The sequence below is a fragment of the Struthio camelus genome, chromosome 17 (assembly GCF_040807025.1).
Source record: "Struthio camelus isolate bStrCam1 chromosome 17, bStrCam1.hap1, whole genome shotgun sequence".
In the NCBI taxonomy this organism is placed as follows: domain Eukaryota; kingdom Metazoa; phylum Chordata; class Aves; order Struthioniformes; family Struthionidae; genus Struthio; species Struthio camelus.
The window spans coordinates 17,007,694-17,028,746 of NC_090958.1; the positions used below are offsets into that span (position 1 = coordinate 17,007,694).

The window sequence follows — 21,053 nt, forward strand, 5'->3', positions numbered from 1 at the left end:
AGATGTTCTGCGTGTCGTATCGAGAGCTATGACTACACTTTGTGAATGCACTTATTAATAAACTAGTGAGGCATTCAATCTCGATTTCATACTTAGTTGTAGTGAATACAGTAATCATGCAGCAAGACTTCTGTGATTGATTTATTCTAATTAATCCAATAAATACTAAGGCTTTAATTTCTTGTCTAAGGGTTGTTCTATCAATGTAAGTATGTTATTGAAGATTTATGTTTGATGGGAGGGAAAGATTTATTAAGCTCTCACCCATGCACAATGGAATAAAGGGCCTTTTTATCTTGAGGCTTTTTTTAACGATCCGCAATACTGACTGTACTGTCTGCGAATGGTTTTTGCCACCCTGCACATTAGGCTCAGTCTTTCCAATCTCTTGTGCCCTGTGCAGCCTCAGCCCATACAGTTATGATGAAGGCTGCCTGTCCAACAGCCAGGACCACATCCCGCTCGCAGCGCTCCCTCTGCTAGCCACGTCGTCCCCGCAGTACCAGGAAGCAGTGGCCACAGTGATCGTCAGGGCCAACCAGGCCTACAGCGAGTTCATCCGATCCCAGGAGGGCACATCATTCAACGGCCAGGTGAGCCTGCAGCTGTTTTTAGCCACAATGAAAGGAAGAGCGAGTGAAGCAATTTCCTCCTGAAGCTCTTCTTTCATTAATCTCTTGGAAGGATGGAAACATGACAGTGTTGGGCTGCAATAAGGAAGTGTCGTGCTTCCCTTTCTCTCTGAGAGAGAGAGACAGAGAGACAGAGACAGAGAGAGATTATTGCTTATGCTCTGTCTTGAACCTTTGGGATTCAAAGCAAAGCCTGAGCTCGTGTTCAGAAATGAAGCTACAAAGCTGTGAAGCTAATCAATTTTCAGCACAACACACCTTTCCAAATTAGGAGCGCTACCTCTGTTACTGAATGTGCTCTCTAGTCCAATGGCAAACCAAGGCTGTTTAAGCATTCCCGTCTTTGAAGGACCTCCAGCAGTTAGCACTGGAGTTGTCACAGAAGTGGGCTGATCTTTGAGACAACACAGCTGCTGGGCCCCCAAAACACGACACCTCTGTGAGCAGAATGACTCTGTAGCGCAGCAGGGTTTGACCTCTCAGGCTAGCTGTGCATGTGCACTGCTGCAGTGTGATTTACCCATCCGGGGTTTGTTCCCAGCCAGCACTGCACCCAGGGTCCCAAACTCCTTAAACAGCTCTTTAGTACTCAGGGGTCTCCGTGCTTTATTGTGCCTACCTGCTGAATACCCTTGGAGGCAGGACAGCATTGTCTTCTCCCCGCAGCAGCAGGGAACAGAAGCAGCGGGAAACAGGGAAGCTTTTCTTAAGCCATACAGAAAGTTGGCAAGGAGGGAATCAAGCTCGTGTCTTGGGACTTGGGTTAGGCCCATAGTCAGTGCTCTGTATTGCTTTTACTTCTCTCCATTTGGCTGGTGGGGACAGCTAGAACACATTAGCTGTGTTCGCTAGGGAGAGTCTGCAGGGTATGAGTGGATGTTCATTGACAGAACAGTTCTGCTGATAAAAAACAGGCATCCTGTTGCCCCGCCTTTCCTAGTTATAGTGCAGCACTCCTTTAATTGTCATCCCTATTTTTTCTCCTCCCCTGCTTCTGTTGCCTCTTTCAGGTTTGCTTGGTAGGGGACTGTGTTGGAGGCATTCTGGGATTTGATGCCTTATGCTACAGCAATCAAACTGTGTCCGAGAGCCAGAACAGCAGCCGGCGAGGAAGCGTTGTGAGCGTCCAGGTAACGTTGGCTCCCGGTGTCTACTCGCAATAGGTCTGTCAGCCACGGCACCACCTCCCTAGCCCCTGATTTTAGTAAGGATCTTTTTGTGAAAGAGCAAAGACTGTTTTCCTAATTGAGGCCAGCACGTGTGTCTTAGTACACACGTGTCTCAGGGCTTGGGGGGCTTTGCTCTGAACTGAGGTGCTTCACTGCCCATCATCTCAGGCAGCCCCAAGGAAGGGTTAGTGAGGGAAGAGATTTCAGTCGTTGGGATCTCTTCATGCTCTGTGGCTCATCTGTGAGATGGGTCCAGTAGATCACGTTAAGGGTGTGCACGCACACCATTCAGAAGTGTCTGCTCTGAGGTACTGCATAGCCTGCAGCTGGATCTTGGGGCAAACGGGGAAACAAGTTGCTGGAAGGAGGAGGCTATAATGTGGTTGTATTCCTGATTCAGCTGTGAAAGGGATAAATCCATATATTTCAAACCCTAGGATACTGATCTCCTGTCTCCTGGAATAACAGTGAACAATAGCTATTGTTCCAGTGGCTCTAATCTGGAAGCCAGCAGGCACCTCAGCAGGAGCAACATTGATATTCCTCGTAGCAACGGAGAAGATCCAAAGAAGCAACTGCCACGAAAAAGGAGTGATTCATCAACCTATGAACTGGACACAATAAAGCAGCATCAGGCCTTTCTTTCAAGGTAAGATTTCAAAGGAACAGAGCCACCAATATTCTGGGGATAAGAGGGATGTACCTGTGAAACTCAAGTGTTACTTTGTCATCCTGTGACAAGCAAGGTGGAGTAAAGTGTTAAGTTAGATTAGAGGGGTATAGATTTCAGTGTGTGTGTTGTGTATATATAAAAAAAAAAAAAAGTTAATCGCAACCTGGCGCAGTGGCAATGAAAGAAACCAGCTGCTCCGCACCAGTATTACAGCGGAAAGAAACGGCCCTTCATCCTGTTGCATGACAGATGAGGCACTCAGATGGCTGCTTTTTTGCTGTGCTGCTCTTGCAGGATGGAGGACATAAAGCAAATATGTAAATAGTGTGGGTAAAGGCAGTGAAGCAGAATTGAGAAAGGTGCCCACGAGCGGAGTATCCTTTAATTTTGGCCTAGTTCAAGTGTGAGATTGGATTGCAGTGCCCTTTTCCATGTCACATGAGTAGGTCCCTGCTGCCAGGATAATGGGGTGCTCCGGAGGAGGCATCCTCAACCCTGGTTGGTTGATTCAGGGAGCAGCCTTCAACTGCAGATGAGGATTGTTCCATCTGTGGTGCCTTACATGACTTCTCTGGCAAAGAAACCAGAGTTCCCTGTATGAAGCAGGGTCATGGGATTGCATTCTGCCTCCTGCCAGGGCTGCTCCCTCGCACCAAGATCATGTTTCAAATTTGCTATTCAGTACTGAAGCTCTCAGTGTCACATTGCTAAGCTTCTTCAAATGGACTTTCAGAAAACGTATCTGTTAACATAACAAACAGATGAAATTTTCATAGCAGTCTTTCCGTTGCTGCTGATTGTTCAGGGATTACTTCTGTAAGCCTGGAGGCTTTTCCTGACTGCATCGTTTTCCTCAGCCTGGGGAACTGGACAGTCCATATGCTTTTCTCCTGTTGGCCCAGAGGAATTGCAACATCATCTTAACTCCTTTTCCCCCCAACTCCCAAGTACTGGGGAGCAAAGTCCCACCCAGCAAACCCCGTTATCTGCATTACAGCTGTGTCCAAGGCTGTTGCTTTTGCCCTGTGCTGAGCGAAGGCCTGATGTGCGTGCACCTCTCCTTTGCTGCCTGCAGTCACTGCTGCGGCACAGGGATTCACGTTGTCCTCCCTTGTCACGGGCCCTTTTGCAAAGATTCATAGGAGAGAGAAAGTATCGAAGTGAATGTCGTTGGTGCGCAGAGATGCTATATTCAGAAAGACAGCCGCGTTTACAAAAAACACAATAAGCTTCTCGGCTATTTCCAGCAGGTGACTAAAACGCAATCAGTCTTGTGTTCATCCCTTATCCAAACAGCCTCCTGTATGACAGGAGAAAATACTTGTTGCACGAGTGTGCTTTCTCCTCCTTGTTCTTGAACTCGGGGCACAGATTGAGCTCAGGGAAGTGGGCCAGCATCTGACTGTGGTTTTACATATAGTTTAGGATAAGCAATGGCCTGGCATGGCTACGGGACCTCACAGTGCAGTCCCTCTTTTCAGATAGCTCTGTCCTGGTGCCTCCAGCTCCATCTCCGAAGGAACGTCCCTGCTCCCAGCATGAAGCGCTTGCAGGGAGCCTGGCAAGGGCTGTCGGTGTTCAGTGCATTGATGGATTGGTTTACCTTCGCTCCTTTGGGGTTTTCATATGCACAGCTCAAGAGCAAGATCCCCTCAGGGAAGGGGCAGGCTTCGGGCTGCGGGAGCGCTCCTTGCGTCAGTGTCCCTCGTTTCGGGCGCGGGGCTTCACCCTGTCCCCGCCGGCAGGGCAGCGGGACATCGCACCCGGACCGGTCCCTGTGCCTCGTGCTGGCAGCAGTCGCTGCTAGGCTGCACAGTCACCAGCAGAGCACCCCGCTGGGGTCTCTGTCACAAAGTAATGGTCGTTCTCCCGTATGAAACCCAAGCCTTGACGTGACACGGCTTCACGCAGGAGATTGGCAGGACGGAGCCAGGTTTCGCTGACGGGCACAGCAAACTGGCAGCTTGGCAGACGGAGGCCTTTCTGTCCGTGCCTTTTGCAGATTTCGACTTGTGCCAAAGACGCTCATTTTTATTCATGTATCAGACCTACCGCTTCTCTGGGATAAGGCCCAGCAAGCCGGAGCAGCATCTGGAGATTATAATCACACGTTTATTTTTAAATTCAGTCCTTCTGCACAACTACATTATTTCTGGCTGTGCTGTACTTGTATTATTGTAAATGAGTTGATTTGCTTCTGAAATCCATAAGCTCTTGTTTAATTAATGCACACAGTACATCTGCTGCTTTTTAAAGGGAGAACAGGGCACTGTAGGCTGCTTGGAGCATGACTGATTCAGAGTTCCCCTTGGCTCTCATTTCTTCGGATTGCTAAAAAGACTATCAAGTACCCAGTAAAATGAGAGAAGCTGTCCAAATGGCTTAGCAGGAGAAGTGTTCTCGTTCTCTCCCGCTCCCCACCGAGGAACACCGCGGGAAGAAGGCCGGAGCGTACAAAAACCATGCAACCATCCTGCCATAACACATCTGCTCTCAGGAGAGCCTGTCATTTTGTGTTCATTTGAATCAAACTGCTGTTGTGCAGCCTGCGTTCTGCAAAACTGAACTTGTTCCTCAGTAACTTCAGCTTCGTTGTGTGCAAGGAATACAACGCGTTGCAGTCTTGACAGCTAAAACCCTGTTAGCTTCATTGAAGGTGGCTTGTTTTTAAATGTGCTCTGGCATTGCGCATCTGGGCAGGGCGATCCCAGGGAGACTCGTTCCCGTCGCAGAAAGGGGAGCGTACTCATTTTAGCTGCCGCTTGCTGGAACCTGCCATTCCCTTCACTTTTGACTTCGCTGTTTTGACTTTGTGATATGTATGTCTGGCATAAGGAAGCTTGTTGTTTTTTTGTGGTGGGTAACCAGAGAGAATAATATGTGCATGTACATGCATATGTCTCGAGAGAATATATGATAGCGCAGCATGCTGAGAAGGTTTTATTAGAATCCGTTTGGATGGCAGCAGCAGAGGTGCTGTCTCTGGGATAATGCGTTATTTACCAAAACAGGAAAATTAACTCCAACTGAAACCCATTTTTCTTCTTCCCAATCATGTGAGCATTTGCAGCCGTTCATTTTTGGAACGGCTATCCCAGAGGCAGAGCGTGTGCAAGCACAACTGCTCCAGCGCTGCCGGTGGCAGAGAGCGATGGCCCTACATCCATGCGGGCAGCAGCGCTGGGATGTCGCAGCCTGCCTGGCAGCCGGGGCACCGCTTTCAGAGCGGCCTCGCTGAGCAAGGGCTATTGCGTGCGGAGCTGTGGCAAGCGTTGGTGGCCACCTCGGACTTTGTCTTAGGGCTGCAGAGTTGGGGGGAGACTCTTGCATTTGCATCATCTCTGACTCCAGGCCACTAAAACTTTCATCCACCCAAACTGCTGTGAAATCTGTTTATCCCCCGGTTTGCAGAACGCATTCAGATGCTTTTTTGAGTCCTTTAAAACACCCCATTAGTCACTCCTGGTACTTCATCTGAAACTCTCCGGTTGTAATTGTAACGAAGTTAACCCGGCAGGGCTGCAGCCTCAATCTGTAGGACCCGGAGGGCAAGAGATACTGCAGCTCCTCGCTTTTGGGTGGTAACAGAGGAATCTCGGACAACTCCTTTCTGAGCCAGGATACTGCGGTATTACATATGGCTCATCTCCTTGTGCAACCCCAGATCCAGACCACAAAGCAGCACGGCTTCCCGGCAGGACTTGGGGGCTCCTGCCTTCCCGGCCTTCTCCAAGAGCTCCTCTTTCTACTCCCACAATGTCTGAGGGGACATTTGACTTTAAATCTGTATTTTAAATCTGTATTTTAAACCTGTATATCGCCCAACTTGCGCTGCATGCAGGTTGAATTTTTCCAGGAGATTTGATGCCTGAAAGGGGGGAAAAAAGCTAGAGACATTTTGTATCATTATTATTATTATTATTTAACTGCAACTACCTGCATATGCTGGGCTGGTTGAGAGGCAGTAGAATGGTAATAGCTTGGCACATGCGGCCTCATGGGCAAAAGAGAGGTGGGAGTGTCCTGGGTGCATGATGAACACAATTTATGACGTGGTCACCGAGTTCATTACCCCAAATTCCCCTTCCCAGCATGTGCGGTATACATGCATGGAAAATATGGTGTAAACTTGGTGCACAAGGATATTAGAAACTCTCTTGCAGATTTTGATCTTTCTTTCTCTCTTTCCCTTCCCGTTTTCTTTTTTTTTCTTTTCTTTCTTAATCCTGTAACATTTGTCCAACTACTTCCATGAGGAAGAAATGGGTAAGCACAGCTTTCTGTAACATTTGAGAATAAGGTGATGAAAGGAACTCAAATGTGACAACCAGAGAGCATAGCAGTAATATGTGTAATGAAATAAATCACTGCAAATCTGCTTTTTTCTCCCTGATGTTGTAGTAATTTTAGTTTGCTGGGGGCTTTTTTTTAGCTTGCAAATGACTGTTATACTACCAGCAACCCACGTTTTGACTCCTCAAAAAAACACTTTGAGGAGATAGGAGGAGTGTGTAAATGAACCCACTTGGAGCTTAAATTTTTATGGTCTAAATTATGCCAATGAAACGGAGGGACAGTTTGCTGGCTAGTAAAACTACAGTGCAGAGGCATGGTGGATTGATTGGCACAGTTCCTTCACTAAAGTGATAGAAATTATCCTCACTGTCAATCACTTACCCAGGCTTCAATGAAGAAAAAACATACTGAAGGCAGTTTTGACTTTCTTCCTGCTTTTGTCCCAGTTTACATTCCAGTGTTCTGAGAAACGACCCGGGATCCAGGCGATCTAGTAGCTCCACGATGTTGGACGGAGGAAATATTGGAAAGTTTGAATTTGAGATCACGGACTTCTTCCTCTTTGGTTCTCCCCTGGGGTTGGTTCTTGCGTTGCGAAAAACTGTCATCCCAGCTCTTGACAGTAAGTTCTGCTGTAAAGCGCTGTGCTCACTGAGTGGATGGTTTAAGCGCTTCTTGCTACAAATCCAGTAATCTGATGAGACAAACTGTAACTGCAGGTGAAACCAAGTAGGTATATATAATATATACTGCACCATAAGGAAGCAGAGCGCTGGCTGCTCTAGCCAATGCTGATTAAACAATCTATTTGTGATTTATTTCCAAACATTAAAAATAAACATTCAAAAAACTGCTCAATAAATAAATAAATATTGTACCAATAAATTTTTTCAGTTGACTGAACTGGAATATGAGAAAGGTAATTAATCTTTGGTGCTTTCTTTTCTTTTTTTTTTCTTTTCTTTTCTTTTTTTTTTTTTAAGCCTGCAGTAGTCTGTTTCACGGAAATATTAATGATAATCTAACAAATAACCCTGTGATGCTGGAAAATCTCTAATTTTTTTTCTCTCCACCTCTTCCTTCAGTCTTTCAGCTGAGACCAGCTTGTCAGCAAGTCTATAACCTGTTCCACCCCGCGGATCCGTCTGCCTCCCGCCTCGAGCCTCTGTTGGAGAGGAAGTTCTACCTGTTGCCACCTTTTAATGTTCCCCGCTACCAGAGGTTCCCGCTGGGTGACGGCAATTCTGCTGTTCTGGGTAAGTCCCTTGGGGTCCATATTAGCTGCCAAAAGGGTTATAGCCACCCTTTACATGAAAGTGCCAAAGCAATTGGGAATGACAAGAAAGAGAATTGGCCCTGTAATGCTAGCTTTGTTCCCGATTTATCAGACAAGTAGTTTTCTTCCAACAAAATTGGTGCCCTGTGACCCAGTTTCCCCCTTGTTTGTCACGCAAAGGCCATCAGCCTCTGAGCGTCACCGTGCAGTGACCTCTCTGCAAAGGTCCCCATTTTACACCCTAGCCAGTGCTTGTAGCTGGGGCTATTCTGTAGTAATGAATCGTGATCAACTTGGCTGAGTTTTAGGAGCTTGATGTTTTGGGGGCCAGTAAAGACTGGAAGGAGCAGAGTCAACAGTGAGGTCATGAGATGATTTACTTGGTTGCACCATGTGCTTTTTGGTGGAACCAGGCAAAAGACTGGCTGCTGCAGTTTGCTGGGCTGGTGACAGTGCCTTGCCCTTACCAGCTTGCCAAGGAGATGCTCTGTTTTCCTAGGAAAGATTTCTCTGCCATCAGTGGCCTCTTCACTTGCTCTGCCCCAATTGCAGTAGTAGCAAAGTCTAAAATGGCTGTGTGCATGCCCTTTTGTCTTACTGGGTTGCATTGAAACAACTGTGTCCTGACCATGTCCTGCCTCAGCTCCCATTACATCAATGCTCTTGCAGCTGATCTAATAAAATAAGTTGTATTTCCTACCATCTTCACCTCACTTCTGTGCCTAGACTCTCATGGTCTGTTGCCATTTCAGTGCAGGCTCTCATTGCAAGGAGCTTTCAGGGAAGCTCACCGCTGTGCAGAATTAAATGAAATTTGACCTTTGTGCTTCACCTAAAGCTTTGGTTCCCTGCAGGGTCAAGGCTTTGGGGCAGAAAGAACAATTGCACCGTAATTTTTTCTGTGTTAGAGGTTGTCAGTCAAAGGCTAGGAGTCACTGCCATAAAACTGGGTTTACAGCACACAAGAAATTCAAGCTGGCAAACCAGAGTAGCATATCAAAGCCACCAGCTACCAAGGCTGTTTTTTCAAAGCTCTGGTAACTTTCCATTTGTTGAATGTTTGAATCATGCAGGACTCAATGAAGAGGAATGTATATCTAGAGAGGAATAATTCTGGTGCTGTGCATCGCTTTAAAATTGAAAATGCAAAGCGGTGGTCTCCTCCTGGTGTTTCTGTACCTTTAAATACTGTATTTTAATTGCTGAACCTGGAGGTCTGATTTGTTAAATGGGCATGAACTAAAACCCATGTTTAATAAAGCAAACGGAATACTTTCTGCACTCTCCCCACTCACTCTTCAGATTTCACAAAGATTTTGCCACAACGCTTTTTTAAAATGGATCCACCCACAATTACATTTGTACCAAGTCCAGTTAAGCTGAGAAAAGCTCAGGGAATCTATAGCAACTTGAAAAGCAGTTTGCTGCTTGGGTGTATTTTAAGTATCAGCTGCAAGTGGCTTCTTAGAAAAATCATAAATATCTTACCTTCTTCCTCTTAAATCCATTTAAAATCCTCTGTTCCCATTGAAGCCTGAGGCAAAAACCCCATTGACATTGAGAAACCTGCATTCTGGTTATTGTTCTGTGCAACAGCAGGGATCTTATTCGTTTACTGTGCCTCCCTGGACCTTTGTTAAGTTGGCTGTGTCTGAGTTTGGAGAGACACTTGCGATATAATGGAGAGGAGTTAAACAGCAATTAACTAACAAGATATGTAGAGTGATTCCAAAACTCTCTCCGGGTTTGTTATTAGAGGACATGCTGCTCTGCTGTGATGAATAAAGCTGACAAAAAAGCAGCTTTAAATTCTCTTCTCATGTAAGACAAAGCCTCTTCATTTGCTTATCGTAAAGTAACAGGCTATTCCTTTCCATTAGAATCAAAATTTCAATGTTGTGATTTACACGTTACCCTGAAGGACTGTTCAGACCATGATTTGCAAATCCAGTCCTGACACTAGAGCGTGCACTGTAGGGCCCTCCAGGAACCTTAATTGCTCCTGTAATTAAGGTATGTGATTTGGTGATCACGTAAAATTCAGGTGCTCAATTATAATTAGTTATATACAAAACCCGTGGCACTGCTTGTGCATGTTTCCTCTTGCAGATAGCTAGCTTTTCAAGCCCATAGTTCAGAAGGCTTCTGAGACCCTTTTTCTTTTCTTTTCTTTTCTTTTTTTAACCTTCTCCATTTTCCCATCTGTACCAAGTGTTGAGTCCCCGTTTCATTACAGCCAACTTGCGGAGTGAAATCAAATTCACATCCCTGCTCACTCCTGTGCTTTGCAGCGTGTAGGCTGTGAGTCTGACTCAAGTAAATCTCCCCTCAGAGTACACTTCTGTCCTCGTAGTAAAAAGATTTCCCTGGATCTGCCGGGTATTTATGGATCTGGCTCGTTTGGAGAAGCCGGTTAAGAGGAGCTCCTCCTCTTTTGTTGTTGAAATGCCATCCTTGGGCTTTCCTCTGCTGCCAGTTAAAATCTCACTGGTGTGGGTCTATTTGGAAAGTCACCCAGGTTTGTTTCTTCTCCTCTATTTGAAGGTTGCCCTTTCACAGAAGACCCTGATCCATAGTTGAAGTGCTCGGTTGTAACTGTTTGTATGTTAACACTTTGTGGCCACATGTCTGTTGTTCCTTGTCCTTCTGTTTTTCTTCCCCATCTGCTTCTAGTTGAGACAATCCAGAACAATCCCATCCTGCTCATGGAAAGCAGCCCTTTGGGTGCTCTCCAGCACCAGGACAGCTTCATGGAAACAAGTATCCCTGTTCCCGTTCTGAATTGGCAAGATGTTTCCAATAAAAGTGCTGGTTTTGCTGAGTGTGTGTAACCTACACTTTTGTATTGTCTGTGGTGTTGGGTACTTGGGGTGCTTTTTGGAGATCGCTCTGTTGCCTCCTGGAGCTGAAATCTTCACGCTGTGTCTCAGGCTGTGCCACACGAAATGACTGCCCAGCTCTGGGCGACTGCCGCGAAAAACGGCGAGCGGCAGTTGCGAGCGGTCGCCCTTCCCGGTGCTACGCTGAAGGGGAGCCTGGAGCCGCGTGCCTTCTGGGGTGGCCTGTAGCAGGGAGCAGAGTTTGTCTCTTTGAGTATTTTCTGTTGGGACACTTCTTGTGGCTCTGCTGAGTACAGCGAATGAGGCGTTCAGCCCCCGAGGTGGCTTTTTTAAATTAATTTCTCAATTTCTGCCTTAAAAGCAAAGTTTGATGTATTTGGCTTACTTTATTTTCCGTCATAAATGCTGCATGGCCTTATTCTGGTTGTGGCTGGTGCTACATCTGCAATTTTAATGAGACTTTTGACTTTTAGTTTGTTCCTCACACTGTGTCTTACTTGTGCCTTCTTGCCCTTTTTTCAGTATTTTGTATTGAGAGCTTGTTTCTGCTGCTTTTTATTTTTATTTTTTTTTTAACAAGCTGACCCTTGCTGTTTCTGAGCAGTCCAGTGTGTTATGTGGTCATACAAAATGGTAACATTGCTGATGACACCAGACAGTCTCTCCTTCTGTCTTTTGAAGATGTTAGCTGATTTTTAGGTATGCTGTTGCCACCTTGCTGGTGTTACGATGTTCTGAAAGGAAGCGGAGGGAAAGGATCTGGCACTATTAATTAGTTGCTTTGGAGGTCGCTGATGAAATGCCATTTAGCTGTCATCTGGTATTTCCTGCTGCCCGGACAGTGCTTTCAGAAGCTTCTCTGCTCTCTGCCCTGTGTTTCAAGAGCACAGCGTGGCCAAGCAGTGCTGGGTTCGACTGCAGCAAGTGCTGAATCCCAGTTCAACCATTGGCCTGAGGGAGATTTGCAGAATCATAAAAACTTATGGACAATCGAAAGCTGTGTCGCTCTTGAGCTCAGGGTAGCAACTCCAGTGCGCTCAGCGCTGGTCAGGGTCTCCAGTGCGCGCAAGGTCTGGCCTGCGCTGAGCACCTGGCTGGCTATTTTATTTTATTATTTTATTTCATTTTATTTCATTTTATTTATTTATTTACTTATGAACGTCACATATTTTTGACTGCTTTCGGTACTCCCTGCTTCAGTGCCGCAGCTCAACCCGCACATAGCACATATTGGAATCTGCCATTCAGATACCCCAAGGACTTAACTCGGTGCCAGCAGTACCTTAGGAGAACAGCCCCGAGCCATTCGGTTAGTGGGAAACAATGAGCAAGAACATTGACAAACGAGTCGGTGAATGAAAAGGCGCAGCATTGAATTGGGTAGTCGAGATCCCTAGCGAGGCCAAAAAAAAGCAATTTTGCTCCTGTGCCCGCTTTTCTGGAAGTGCAGTAAAACCTCGGTTCCTCGCACGGCCCTGAGCGGTGCGTGCCGGGAGGAGGGCTGATCGGGGTGCTGCTCTAGCCGGGTCTCCCGGTTCTGAAGCTTCCTTGTTCTCATAAAGTCTGCCCTCAAAAAAGGTACCGAGTACACCTTTGAAAGGCAGAAAACGTGACCGCGCTGGAGCAGCAACTCTTGCAGGTGCTCAGGTCAACCCATGCCGCCGCGGCAGCATCTAAGGGCGAGGATGGTGCTGCACGCGGGGCTGGGTGCGAAGCGTGCGTGGAGTTCAGGAGAAGAGGCTGCGTCAGGCTTTTTCCCATGAGGGAGTCCCGTCCTAGGGCCTGACCCGTAAGTCGCTGTCGCCGCAGCTCTGCGGATCCGGGAAGCTCAGCTGCAGCGGCAGCCGTGCGCAGGAGAGGCTCGCTGTCCTTGCTTCCCCCCCTGCCTCTTCCTGGCCGTTATTGCTCTTCAAAACTGGCCTGTCTTGAGGACAGAGGCTGCGGTGGTTGAAAAAAGAGAGCTATTTCGGCATTTCTGGAAATGTGAAAGCAACACGAGTGGGCTGGAGCGCAGGAGCGCTGCTGTCAGCCTGCGCCTCAGCCCCGGCAGAGCAGGCTCCTGCCACCGGCGCGGGCAGCATCGAGCTGAACGGTGTAGTAACACCAGAACGGAGTGAAAATTGCTCCCAGGGCTGCTGCGCTTTGTGCTTCACACCCATCATGTTCAAAAGTCCAGTGTCAGGCCTGGAAAAGGGAGACTGACTAAACAGAGCAAGCCCAAAACACTACTATTTTCCAATATTTCCCTCCAGCTCCTTCCTACTTCAAGGCACAGCTGGTTTATTTTTGAGGAGGAGGAAGAAGCTCAGGCTTAGCTGGTAGGTGTTAGCTAACCCCGAAGAGAGCTCGGTGTTTTTGCTAGCACGGACAAAGCCAGACCTTTCCCTGCCTCTGACTGAACGCAGGGGCAGCTGACGGGGCACCAGCTCGCCTTGAATTTCCTCCTCTTGCTCAGGCGGATGCTTTCTGCGGTAAGAAAGCGGTGCTGGCTCGGTGAGGTTGGCTGGGCTGTGGCTGCTGGTAGCAGCCCTGACAGCCAGCCGCTCCGTGCAAGGCGAAAAAGGAGGAAAGCGCTGAGAAAGCGATGCTGGCGATGGCCTTTCAGGCACAACGTGGGCGGTGCGTGAAGCTCGTCATCAGGTCAGGCTCCTGCTAGGCCTCGGGTCCTGCAGTCTGCAGAGCTTTTGCACGGAGCAGCTTGTGGCCTTGTTTTCCCTGCGGAGAACAGATCTCTTTTACCGACGGTTATCTGCGCGTTCTCCGCTCCGTAGGTGCGCTTTGCCCGCGGTGCAGCGCGGTTGTGCGGGCGCAGACACCGCTGCTGCGAGCGCAGAGATCGGAGGAAGCAAATCAGGAGCCCCAAGCAAAAAGATCAATGATAAAACAAACCCGTTGCCAGAACAACTCCCTGTGTTAACCACATACTGGGATCAAATCCAGGGACATTTAAAGTGGCTGGAATAGGTGGCGGGTGTGGTGCGTGGGAGTAACGTACTTGCGTTCCCCGTGGCATGGGCTGCCCACGCGGGCACAGACCTTTGCCCTGTCTGAAACGCGAAAAAAGTTCAGGTGCTGCCGCTCAGGTGCAGCAGAGATGGGCAACGGGCAGTGACAGTAACTAGCTTTGCTCGTGCACGGTACTGTCCCACCGTGCCGCCCGCTGTGAAGTCCTCGTAGGAGATCCTTGGCCGTGCAGGAGCTTGGGACACGCTGGAGACATTTAGTTGGGCCTTGCAGCAGCCACGGGCAGGTAGATGCTCTTTCCACCCGCTGCAGGGAGAAAACTGAAGCGTAGAGCTCTTATTTTGACTTCCAGCATCTCTTGGTTTGCCAGTCCTGAGCATTTTTAGGTCCATTTCTCTCTAATACTCATAGAAAATCCACATGAGCGTGCTCAGCACCAAACTCCTTTTTTTCAGCAGCCCTTCTTTTAGTTTAACGAGTGTTGGTTGTATCCGTTAGCAATAAAACACAAGTTTAAATTTAGTCCCTGCCAGGCATGAAAATGTTTTCTTGATATTTTTGTATTAGCACTTTCCCCCTTGGAGATGTTGATTTAAGAAGTCTAATAAACGTTTCAAGAAAACATATCTGCTTTTGTAGGGTTATGTTGTTCCCCTTCCCTTGATTATTTTGTCTCAATGTGAATGTATAAAGCTGTATATATTCACATTTGTACGTATGACACATGCTTCTGCTATTGCTGCTTGAATAAGCCTGCCTTGATTTTTGTTTGGGGTTTTGGATGTGTTTTTTGAGCTAATTATTTTGCTTTTCTCAATCAAAGACTGCTCTTGCAGCCACATGTCTCTTTGCCTGCTGTGGTGTTGGCTTTCTTTTCAAAGCAGAGCTCCAATGAAACGTTTTTCATTCCAATCACTTTCGTGCCTCCTCTTCCTCCTCCTCTCGAGTTCATCTTGCCCAGCCTCTGTCTGTCGGTCTAATATTTTGATTTCCCTGTTTCAACTTTGTAGCAGATGTTGTTCAGTCTCATGGTGCCGTCTTCATGGAAAGCGCGTCCCTGTCCACCCCCATGTCCGCCCCTCAGTTCAGGGGCTTCCGGCGAGCCAGTGAGATCAGCATTGCCAGCCAGGTCTCAGGAATGGCAGACAGTTACACTGCTTCCAACATAGCCAACAGTAAGTGTTTCCCCTCTCCGACGCTGCCGCCTCGGCGCCACGCACCAAGCCGTCCCGCTCCGGGACAGATCCACCCGGCTTCTGTCCGTCTGTCTGTCTGTCTGTCTGGGGTTTTGTTTTCAGTCGAGAGCGAGAAGGTGGAACTAGTCCGCCTTAGCCCGGTTTTGTCCTGGCCGGCGTTATCGTATCCTTCGGAGGAACGGATGTCTTTGGATGTGACACGGGGGCCATCACGCTGCTGTGCACGTTGGACTCTGCCGGGGATTATGGGTGTAAATTTGTTCCAATAGTTAAAAAAAAAAAAGGGTTTTTTTGGACTGATCAGGCTCAGCGCCGCGTTTGGCTGCTGGGTTTGGCTCAGGTTAATCCGGAGGGATGTTTGTGCGCTGCCTGCGGTAGGAGACTGGGAGCTGGCAGGGACGTGCCCTGCTAGATTAGCCACGCAGGCCGTGGTATGCGGCTCGATGCAGATCGTTTAAGTGTGACCCACAACAACGGGGGTGAATAAGCCCTTCCGTGATACTGAGAAGGACAAGCAGAGCTTTGGGTTATTACATTAGAAATTCAGCCCTTCTGTAGCTGGCAGAGCAGCTCAGAGAGTCGGCCAAGTTACGACCCCGATGCCAGAGCTGAGTGGTGAGTAAAAGGGCTTTTGTGTTTTGTGGAGACCTAAATAACCTCCCCAGCTAATACAGCGGGGAGCAGCAGCCTTCGTTAGCGGTTCGGCGTGTTCCTCGTTTCAGCCGAGGTGCGAGATTAACAGCGTGTTGTCCTTGGGGACCTCAGATACAGACATTGGACAGAAAGAGGCTGAAAAACAAATTTTAAAAAGCAAAGAAGCTTTCAGCCCGACCTTTGTCCGCTCAGGTGGTGACGATTCAGGGCTGCGAACCGCTCCGTTCATAATGGGTTCCTGGGGCAGACGGGAGCGTCCCGAAAGCCCTCGGACGGAGGCCGCGGCGGGCCGTAGCGCCCCGGCCCGTTTGGGGCGACGGCCTGCAGCAGGACCGCGCCTCCCGCCCTGGGACAAACGAGCTTTTCCTTCCCCGCGCAGATCGTGGCGCTGGCGGCGCGATCCCAGCGCCCGGGCTCACGTCTCTCCGGGATAAGGTGGCTTGCCAACTGCTTCCTAATCGTGAGCCTGCCTCGGGAAGGAGGCTCCTGGGAGAGGAGGTGTCCGTTCTGTGCCGCTCGCGCACCCGGCCGGGCAGGGAGGTCCGCTCGGCCCTTCTCTGCCTTGCGCGCAGCCGTCTCAGCTGTTTGGCCGCTTCCCCGCGCTCCCTCTACTACTTTGACTTCGCTTCGGCGTAGCTTGTTCCTGCGTGCGCGTCACGGCAATCGAAACCCGTCTCCGACGCGAGAGGAGGAGACGGCCCTCGGCGGCCGCCGTTGCGGTTGCACCCCGCGGAGCTGCTCGGCCGCCAGAGGCCCGGTCGGGCGCGGGACGCGGACGAGGGCGGTCGGTGCCCTCGGCCTAGCTCCTTCCGCCCCGGCCGCAAGGGCGGTCGCGGTCCCTCCCTTCGCGTCCCAAGCGCTGCCCCGTGCTCCGAGCCCTGGCTCTGGCTTCGTGGCTGTCGGGCTCAGCTTTGTTCAGGCGGCGGCATCGGAAAGCCGCGGTGCTGAGGGCCGGATGCGGTCAGCGCTTCTCCCATCGGAGGAAACCAGAAGGCTGCTGCAGAACAGCAGTTTCCTCCTAGGAGCTCTCCCTAATGCCCCCCTTTCTTGCACTGTGAATTTCCGGAGGCTGAAGCTGATGTTGCCTTTGGCGCACGTGTGCCATAATAATGTGTGATTTCTGCTTTGTTTTTCATATTTTATTTTTCTTTTTAGAAACCAAATGCCACCTTAATCATTGCAGAGGGTTTAGCCTTCTGGCCCAACTTGCCCTCCCTCACAAATCCCCTACCCAGACCTCGTCCAAGAGACGTAGGCAGCATAAGCATGAAATCCCTCCGGGTCACTTAGGAAGAAAGCCGAAAGGGCCACCGAGCCGGGATCCAGGCCGTGCTCTTCGGATACCTGACCTGGACGCCAAGAAAGGTATTCTGGAGAGACGTGCTCCGCTCCAACCTCCTCTCTCATTCGATAGTCACCGACCTTCACAACAAATCTGCGCGCTTTCTCCTTTCACTGAGGCGCTTGCAATTTCCGATCACACTTTTTTAACGACAATCACACTTTTTTAACAAGTATTTCTGTCACTTTGCTCCAAAGATCAGCCTTAACACTGCTAACAGCGGGCAAGAGTAGGATTTCTTCCAGGCAGCGCTGCGGGCACATTGCGTTTGCCATCACCACTCTCGTACTGTCCTTTGAGCATGGAAGAGCGAATCCTGGCTGCTTCGTTCCAAAACCGCTCAAGCTGGGGAATTGCATGAGAAATGAAATGTCGGGACATGACTAGGAACTGGCAGTTTGGACCGCAGGGGTCAGACAGAAACGGCTGTGAGGAGGGTCCGAGCGCTTCGGAAAAGCCATGCTGATGCAGCAACACCCTCCTCCGCCTGCCCGCTGCTCGCCGGGAACGCGAGAGCCGTTCGGATGCGGGAGCCTGCGCCCCGGGCATGGCCGGGCCGGCGGGGGCGCGTGGGGGGAGCCATGCCGTAACTCTCCGCGCTTGGCTGCGGTTGTGCCGGCGGGAGCTTTGTGCAGGTCTCTGGAAGGAGCTGGTGGGTGCGTGTCTTCAGCGCATCGTCTGCGCTCGGCACCAGCCAGCTTTCCCTTCGCAAGAGGGTTTTGTTGGATTGTGCCTTACACCTGGCAGCTCTCCTGGAAGTCCCTAAAAAGGGAGAATTGTCGCACAACACCAAGCTCGAGAAAAGGCCTTGTCAAAGCCCCAGCTCGGAGCGTGCATGCACCCGCGGCCCCTCCTCTTGCTGTCTTGACTTGCCTCATCTCCTCTTTCCACGGCTGCTTCTCCAGGCCGGCGCGTGCGGGCGTTGAGGGCTCCTCGCTGCTGGGAAAGCGGCCCGAGGCGTCGGGGTCGGAGGCTGTGGGCGCTCGTCGCTGCCGGACCGGAGAGCGTGTGTGCATGGGCAGGGTTTGGGGGAGCGCTGAAGCGTGGTGAGAAGCTGGCTGTAACTTTGCCCACCCAAATCCCAGGCTGTTTTTCAGCCCCCGGTGCAGACTGCTGGGGCCCCGGAGGCTTTTCTTGCCGCGCTCGCGGCGAGGCCGAGCCGACGTCTCGGGGACGGCGGGGCAGCGCCAACCCCAGCAGCGCGCCCAGGGCACCCTGCCTGGCGGCTCAGGTGCCTCGTAACGTCACACGTGGGCTCCCAGGATTCAGATCCTGTACGGTGCGGCCAACACCTGGATGCCAAAGAGTTGTTATTCCTTGGTGAAAGTCAAAGGAGGCGGCGGTGGGGGCTGGAGCTGGTCTGGGCACCTCCCGCAGCTCCAGGGAGAGGCGTTTCCATCCTGTTCGGCATGTGGATGCCCAGGGTCGCGGTGCGAGCCTTGGGCTCCTTCCCTGGGCTCTGGATTAACGGCCAGTTAATACCTGCCCTCTGGCGCCTTGCTGTCTGCTTAAATAAAGGTGCTGGGGCTGGTGCCGCTGCATGTTCCTCACTGGGTCCGAGCCAGCACTGAGCCCTGGCTCCGCTCTGTCCTGTCTTACCAGCCGGGGAGCAGCTTCCCAGCGCGCCTGGAGCGAGGAGCCAGTGCCTTGAAGTGCCATTCGTGACCGAGGCGGCACGGGCAGGCGAGCCCTCTTTGAACAAGTCTTTTTCTTCTAGTTGCTGCCAAATGGTGGGGAACCAAGAGGATCGACTACGCTCTTTACTGTCCCGACGCTCTGACGGCTTTTCCGACGGTCGCCTTGCCGCACCTCTTCCACGCGAGCTACTGGGAGTCCACAGACGTCGTCTCCTTCCTGCTGAGACAGGTACAGCCATCCCCTATATCCCTTGGGCCGTGTTTCTGCTGACAGTTATTTTGGGCTCTTTGCTTCTCCCCTCCGCTGCGCCTTCTGTAACTCTTTTTGACGCTCTGAGATGAAAAAAGTCCCCTTTGCTGCAGCAGATCCGTTTCTTTCTTTCCCCTTCTCACCTGTGTTTTTAAGAGTTGTGCCCACGCAATGTTCACCAGCACACGCGTCGCACCCAGTTAGCTCGGCTCTGGGTTTCGCCACCCGAACAGGCTCGGGACGGTCTCGGCAAGGAGCCTCGGAGCGAACGCAGGGCCGTCTCCTCCCGGCGAAACCCAGCGGCCCTGCTTCCTGCGTGCGCGTTTGGGTCTCAAGCCTGAAACTCGAGGAAAACTTCTTAGCCTATAAATACAAATAGCAGCAAATGTAATAAAACCAAAGGAGAAGCTCTGTGTGAATTTGACATGAGCTGATAGGTAGCGTTCGCTCCGTTTTGGCCTTCCAAGTACTGCTGAAAACCGCCGAGGTGCGCGGCAGGAACCTGGGCCGAGCGCGCTGCCTGGAGCCTCGCCGTGCCCCTGGGGCGAGGGCAGCGCGCGGTGCTGGCGCCTGGCGCTTCCGGCTCTAGCAACCCAAATTTGGCCCGAGATTTAAATTTGCTTTTTAAAATCTCTTTTTCCTAAGCGAATGTGTTTTTTTTTCTTTCCCCCTCCTTGAGTTCCTTGGGGCGGCGGGGCAGGAGTTTGCCTCACGGGGTATGAAGCCCCCAAGGAACAGTGCTTGGCGCATGGGAGAGGAAGGACGGAGCCAAAAGCAGCCCTCTTTGGGGAAGGTGTTGCCCACGTGGGCTGACGCGCTGCCGGCGAGGACGAAGCCCCAGCGGCGCTCAGCGCCGCAGCTCTCAGCACGGCGCTGGCTTTGCTTTGCGTTAGCTCGGCTGTTAAGCCCTCCCCGCTCTCTCCCGGCCTGCTCAACTGCAGCGCTCAATTATTTATGACTCTGCTGGCAAATTTCCTCTCAGCGCTGTCTCCCAAATTGTTTGGGAACCATAAACAACGGAGATGTCGGCGCTGGTGGCAGCAGAGCAGTAGCGACAATCCCAGTGTGACCCTTCCTCCCCTGGTGAGGCGGCCCCGTGCTTGCTGCTGGGAAACCACAGCCTGCACCGAACTCTGCTGGACGGGGTCGAAATGAGAGAAGGGGACCCGGGCCCGCGCGCCTGAGAGGGACCAGCGATGGCACAGCAGCTCCAGCGCAAAACGCCCTACCCTAGAAACAGCACAACCGATTACTCGGGGTTCGGCACAAACCTCGCGGCGCCGGCGGCTCGAGGTGCCTCTCCGGCCGCTCGCGGCCGCCTCGCCCCCGCCCGGCACGTCTCTCTACTCCTCTCTGCCTTGACATCGGGATTTCTCACCTGGAGGACTGTGTCCAGTTCTGGGCTCCCCAGTGCAAGAGAGACATGGCACTCCTGGAGAGAGTCCAGCGGAGGGCTACCAAGATGATTAGAGGGCTGGAGCACCTCTCCTAGGAAGAAAGACTGCGAGAGCTGGGCCTGTTCAGCCTGGAGAAGAGAAGACTGAGAGGCGATCTCATCAATGTGTACAAGTATCTGAAGGGGGAGTGTCAAGAGGACGAGGCCAGTCTCTTCTCCGTGGTGCCCAGCAACAGGACAAGAGGCAACGGGCAGAAACTGAACCACAGGCAGTTCCATCTGAACCTGAGAAAAAACTTCTTCACTGGGAGGGTGACAGAGCATTGGAACAGGTTGCCCAGAGAGGTAGTGGAGTCTCCTTCCCTGGAGATATTCAAAACCTGTCTGGATGTGATCCTGGGCAATATGCTCTAGGTGACCCTGCTTGAGCAGGGAGGTTGGACTAGATGATCTCCAGAGGTCCCTTCCAACCTCAACCATTCTGTGATTCTGTGATTCTCTCATTCCCTTTCCTTTTGCTGCCCTTCCAGAGCATCGTGCCACTTCTTCCCCTAATAAGGACTTGCTTCTCGTCCCCTTTGGAAAGCCATCTCCAGACATAAGCGTAAAAGAAAGTCGTTGAATAGTTTTAGCCTCCGAAGAACAAATGTTGTTAAAGCAAGTCTAAATAGGCCTCAAAATAGAGTCACGATTTAAGTCATTTTCAGTAAAATCTGCTGTTCTGTTGC

The 21,053-nt window shown here is 50.8% G+C and overlaps 1 protein-coding gene across 27 annotated transcripts in view; it reads left to right on the forward strand.

The window, feature by feature from the left end:
- The window catches only part of PITPNM2 (phosphatidylinositol transfer protein membrane associated 2), a 138,293-nt gene that overhangs the window by 109,027 nt on the left and 8,213 nt on the right, over window positions 1-21,053 (forward strand). For 20 of the 27 annotated variants that reach the window (XM_068911327.1, XM_068911324.1, XM_068911331.1 and 17 more), the window contains 9 exons: window positions 404-593; window positions 1,643-1,762; window positions 2,239-2,450; window positions 7,217-7,392; window positions 7,856-8,026; window positions 10,720-10,869; window positions 14,861-15,025; window positions 16,856-17,065; window positions 18,760-18,908. In XM_068911327.1, coding sequence (XP_068767428.1) covers window positions 404-593; window positions 1,643-1,762; window positions 2,239-2,450; window positions 7,217-7,392; window positions 7,856-8,026; window positions 10,720-10,869; window positions 14,861-15,025; window positions 16,856-17,065; window positions 18,760-18,908 — 1,543 coding nt within the window. The remainder of the gene's footprint in view (window positions 1-403; window positions 594-1,642; window positions 1,763-2,238; window positions 2,451-7,216; window positions 7,393-7,855; window positions 8,027-10,719; window positions 10,870-14,860; window positions 15,026-16,855; window positions 17,066-18,759; window positions 18,909-21,053) is intronic. The other 7 variants (XM_068911341.1, XM_068911342.1, XM_068911338.1 and 4 more) reach the window with 4 other exon arrangements.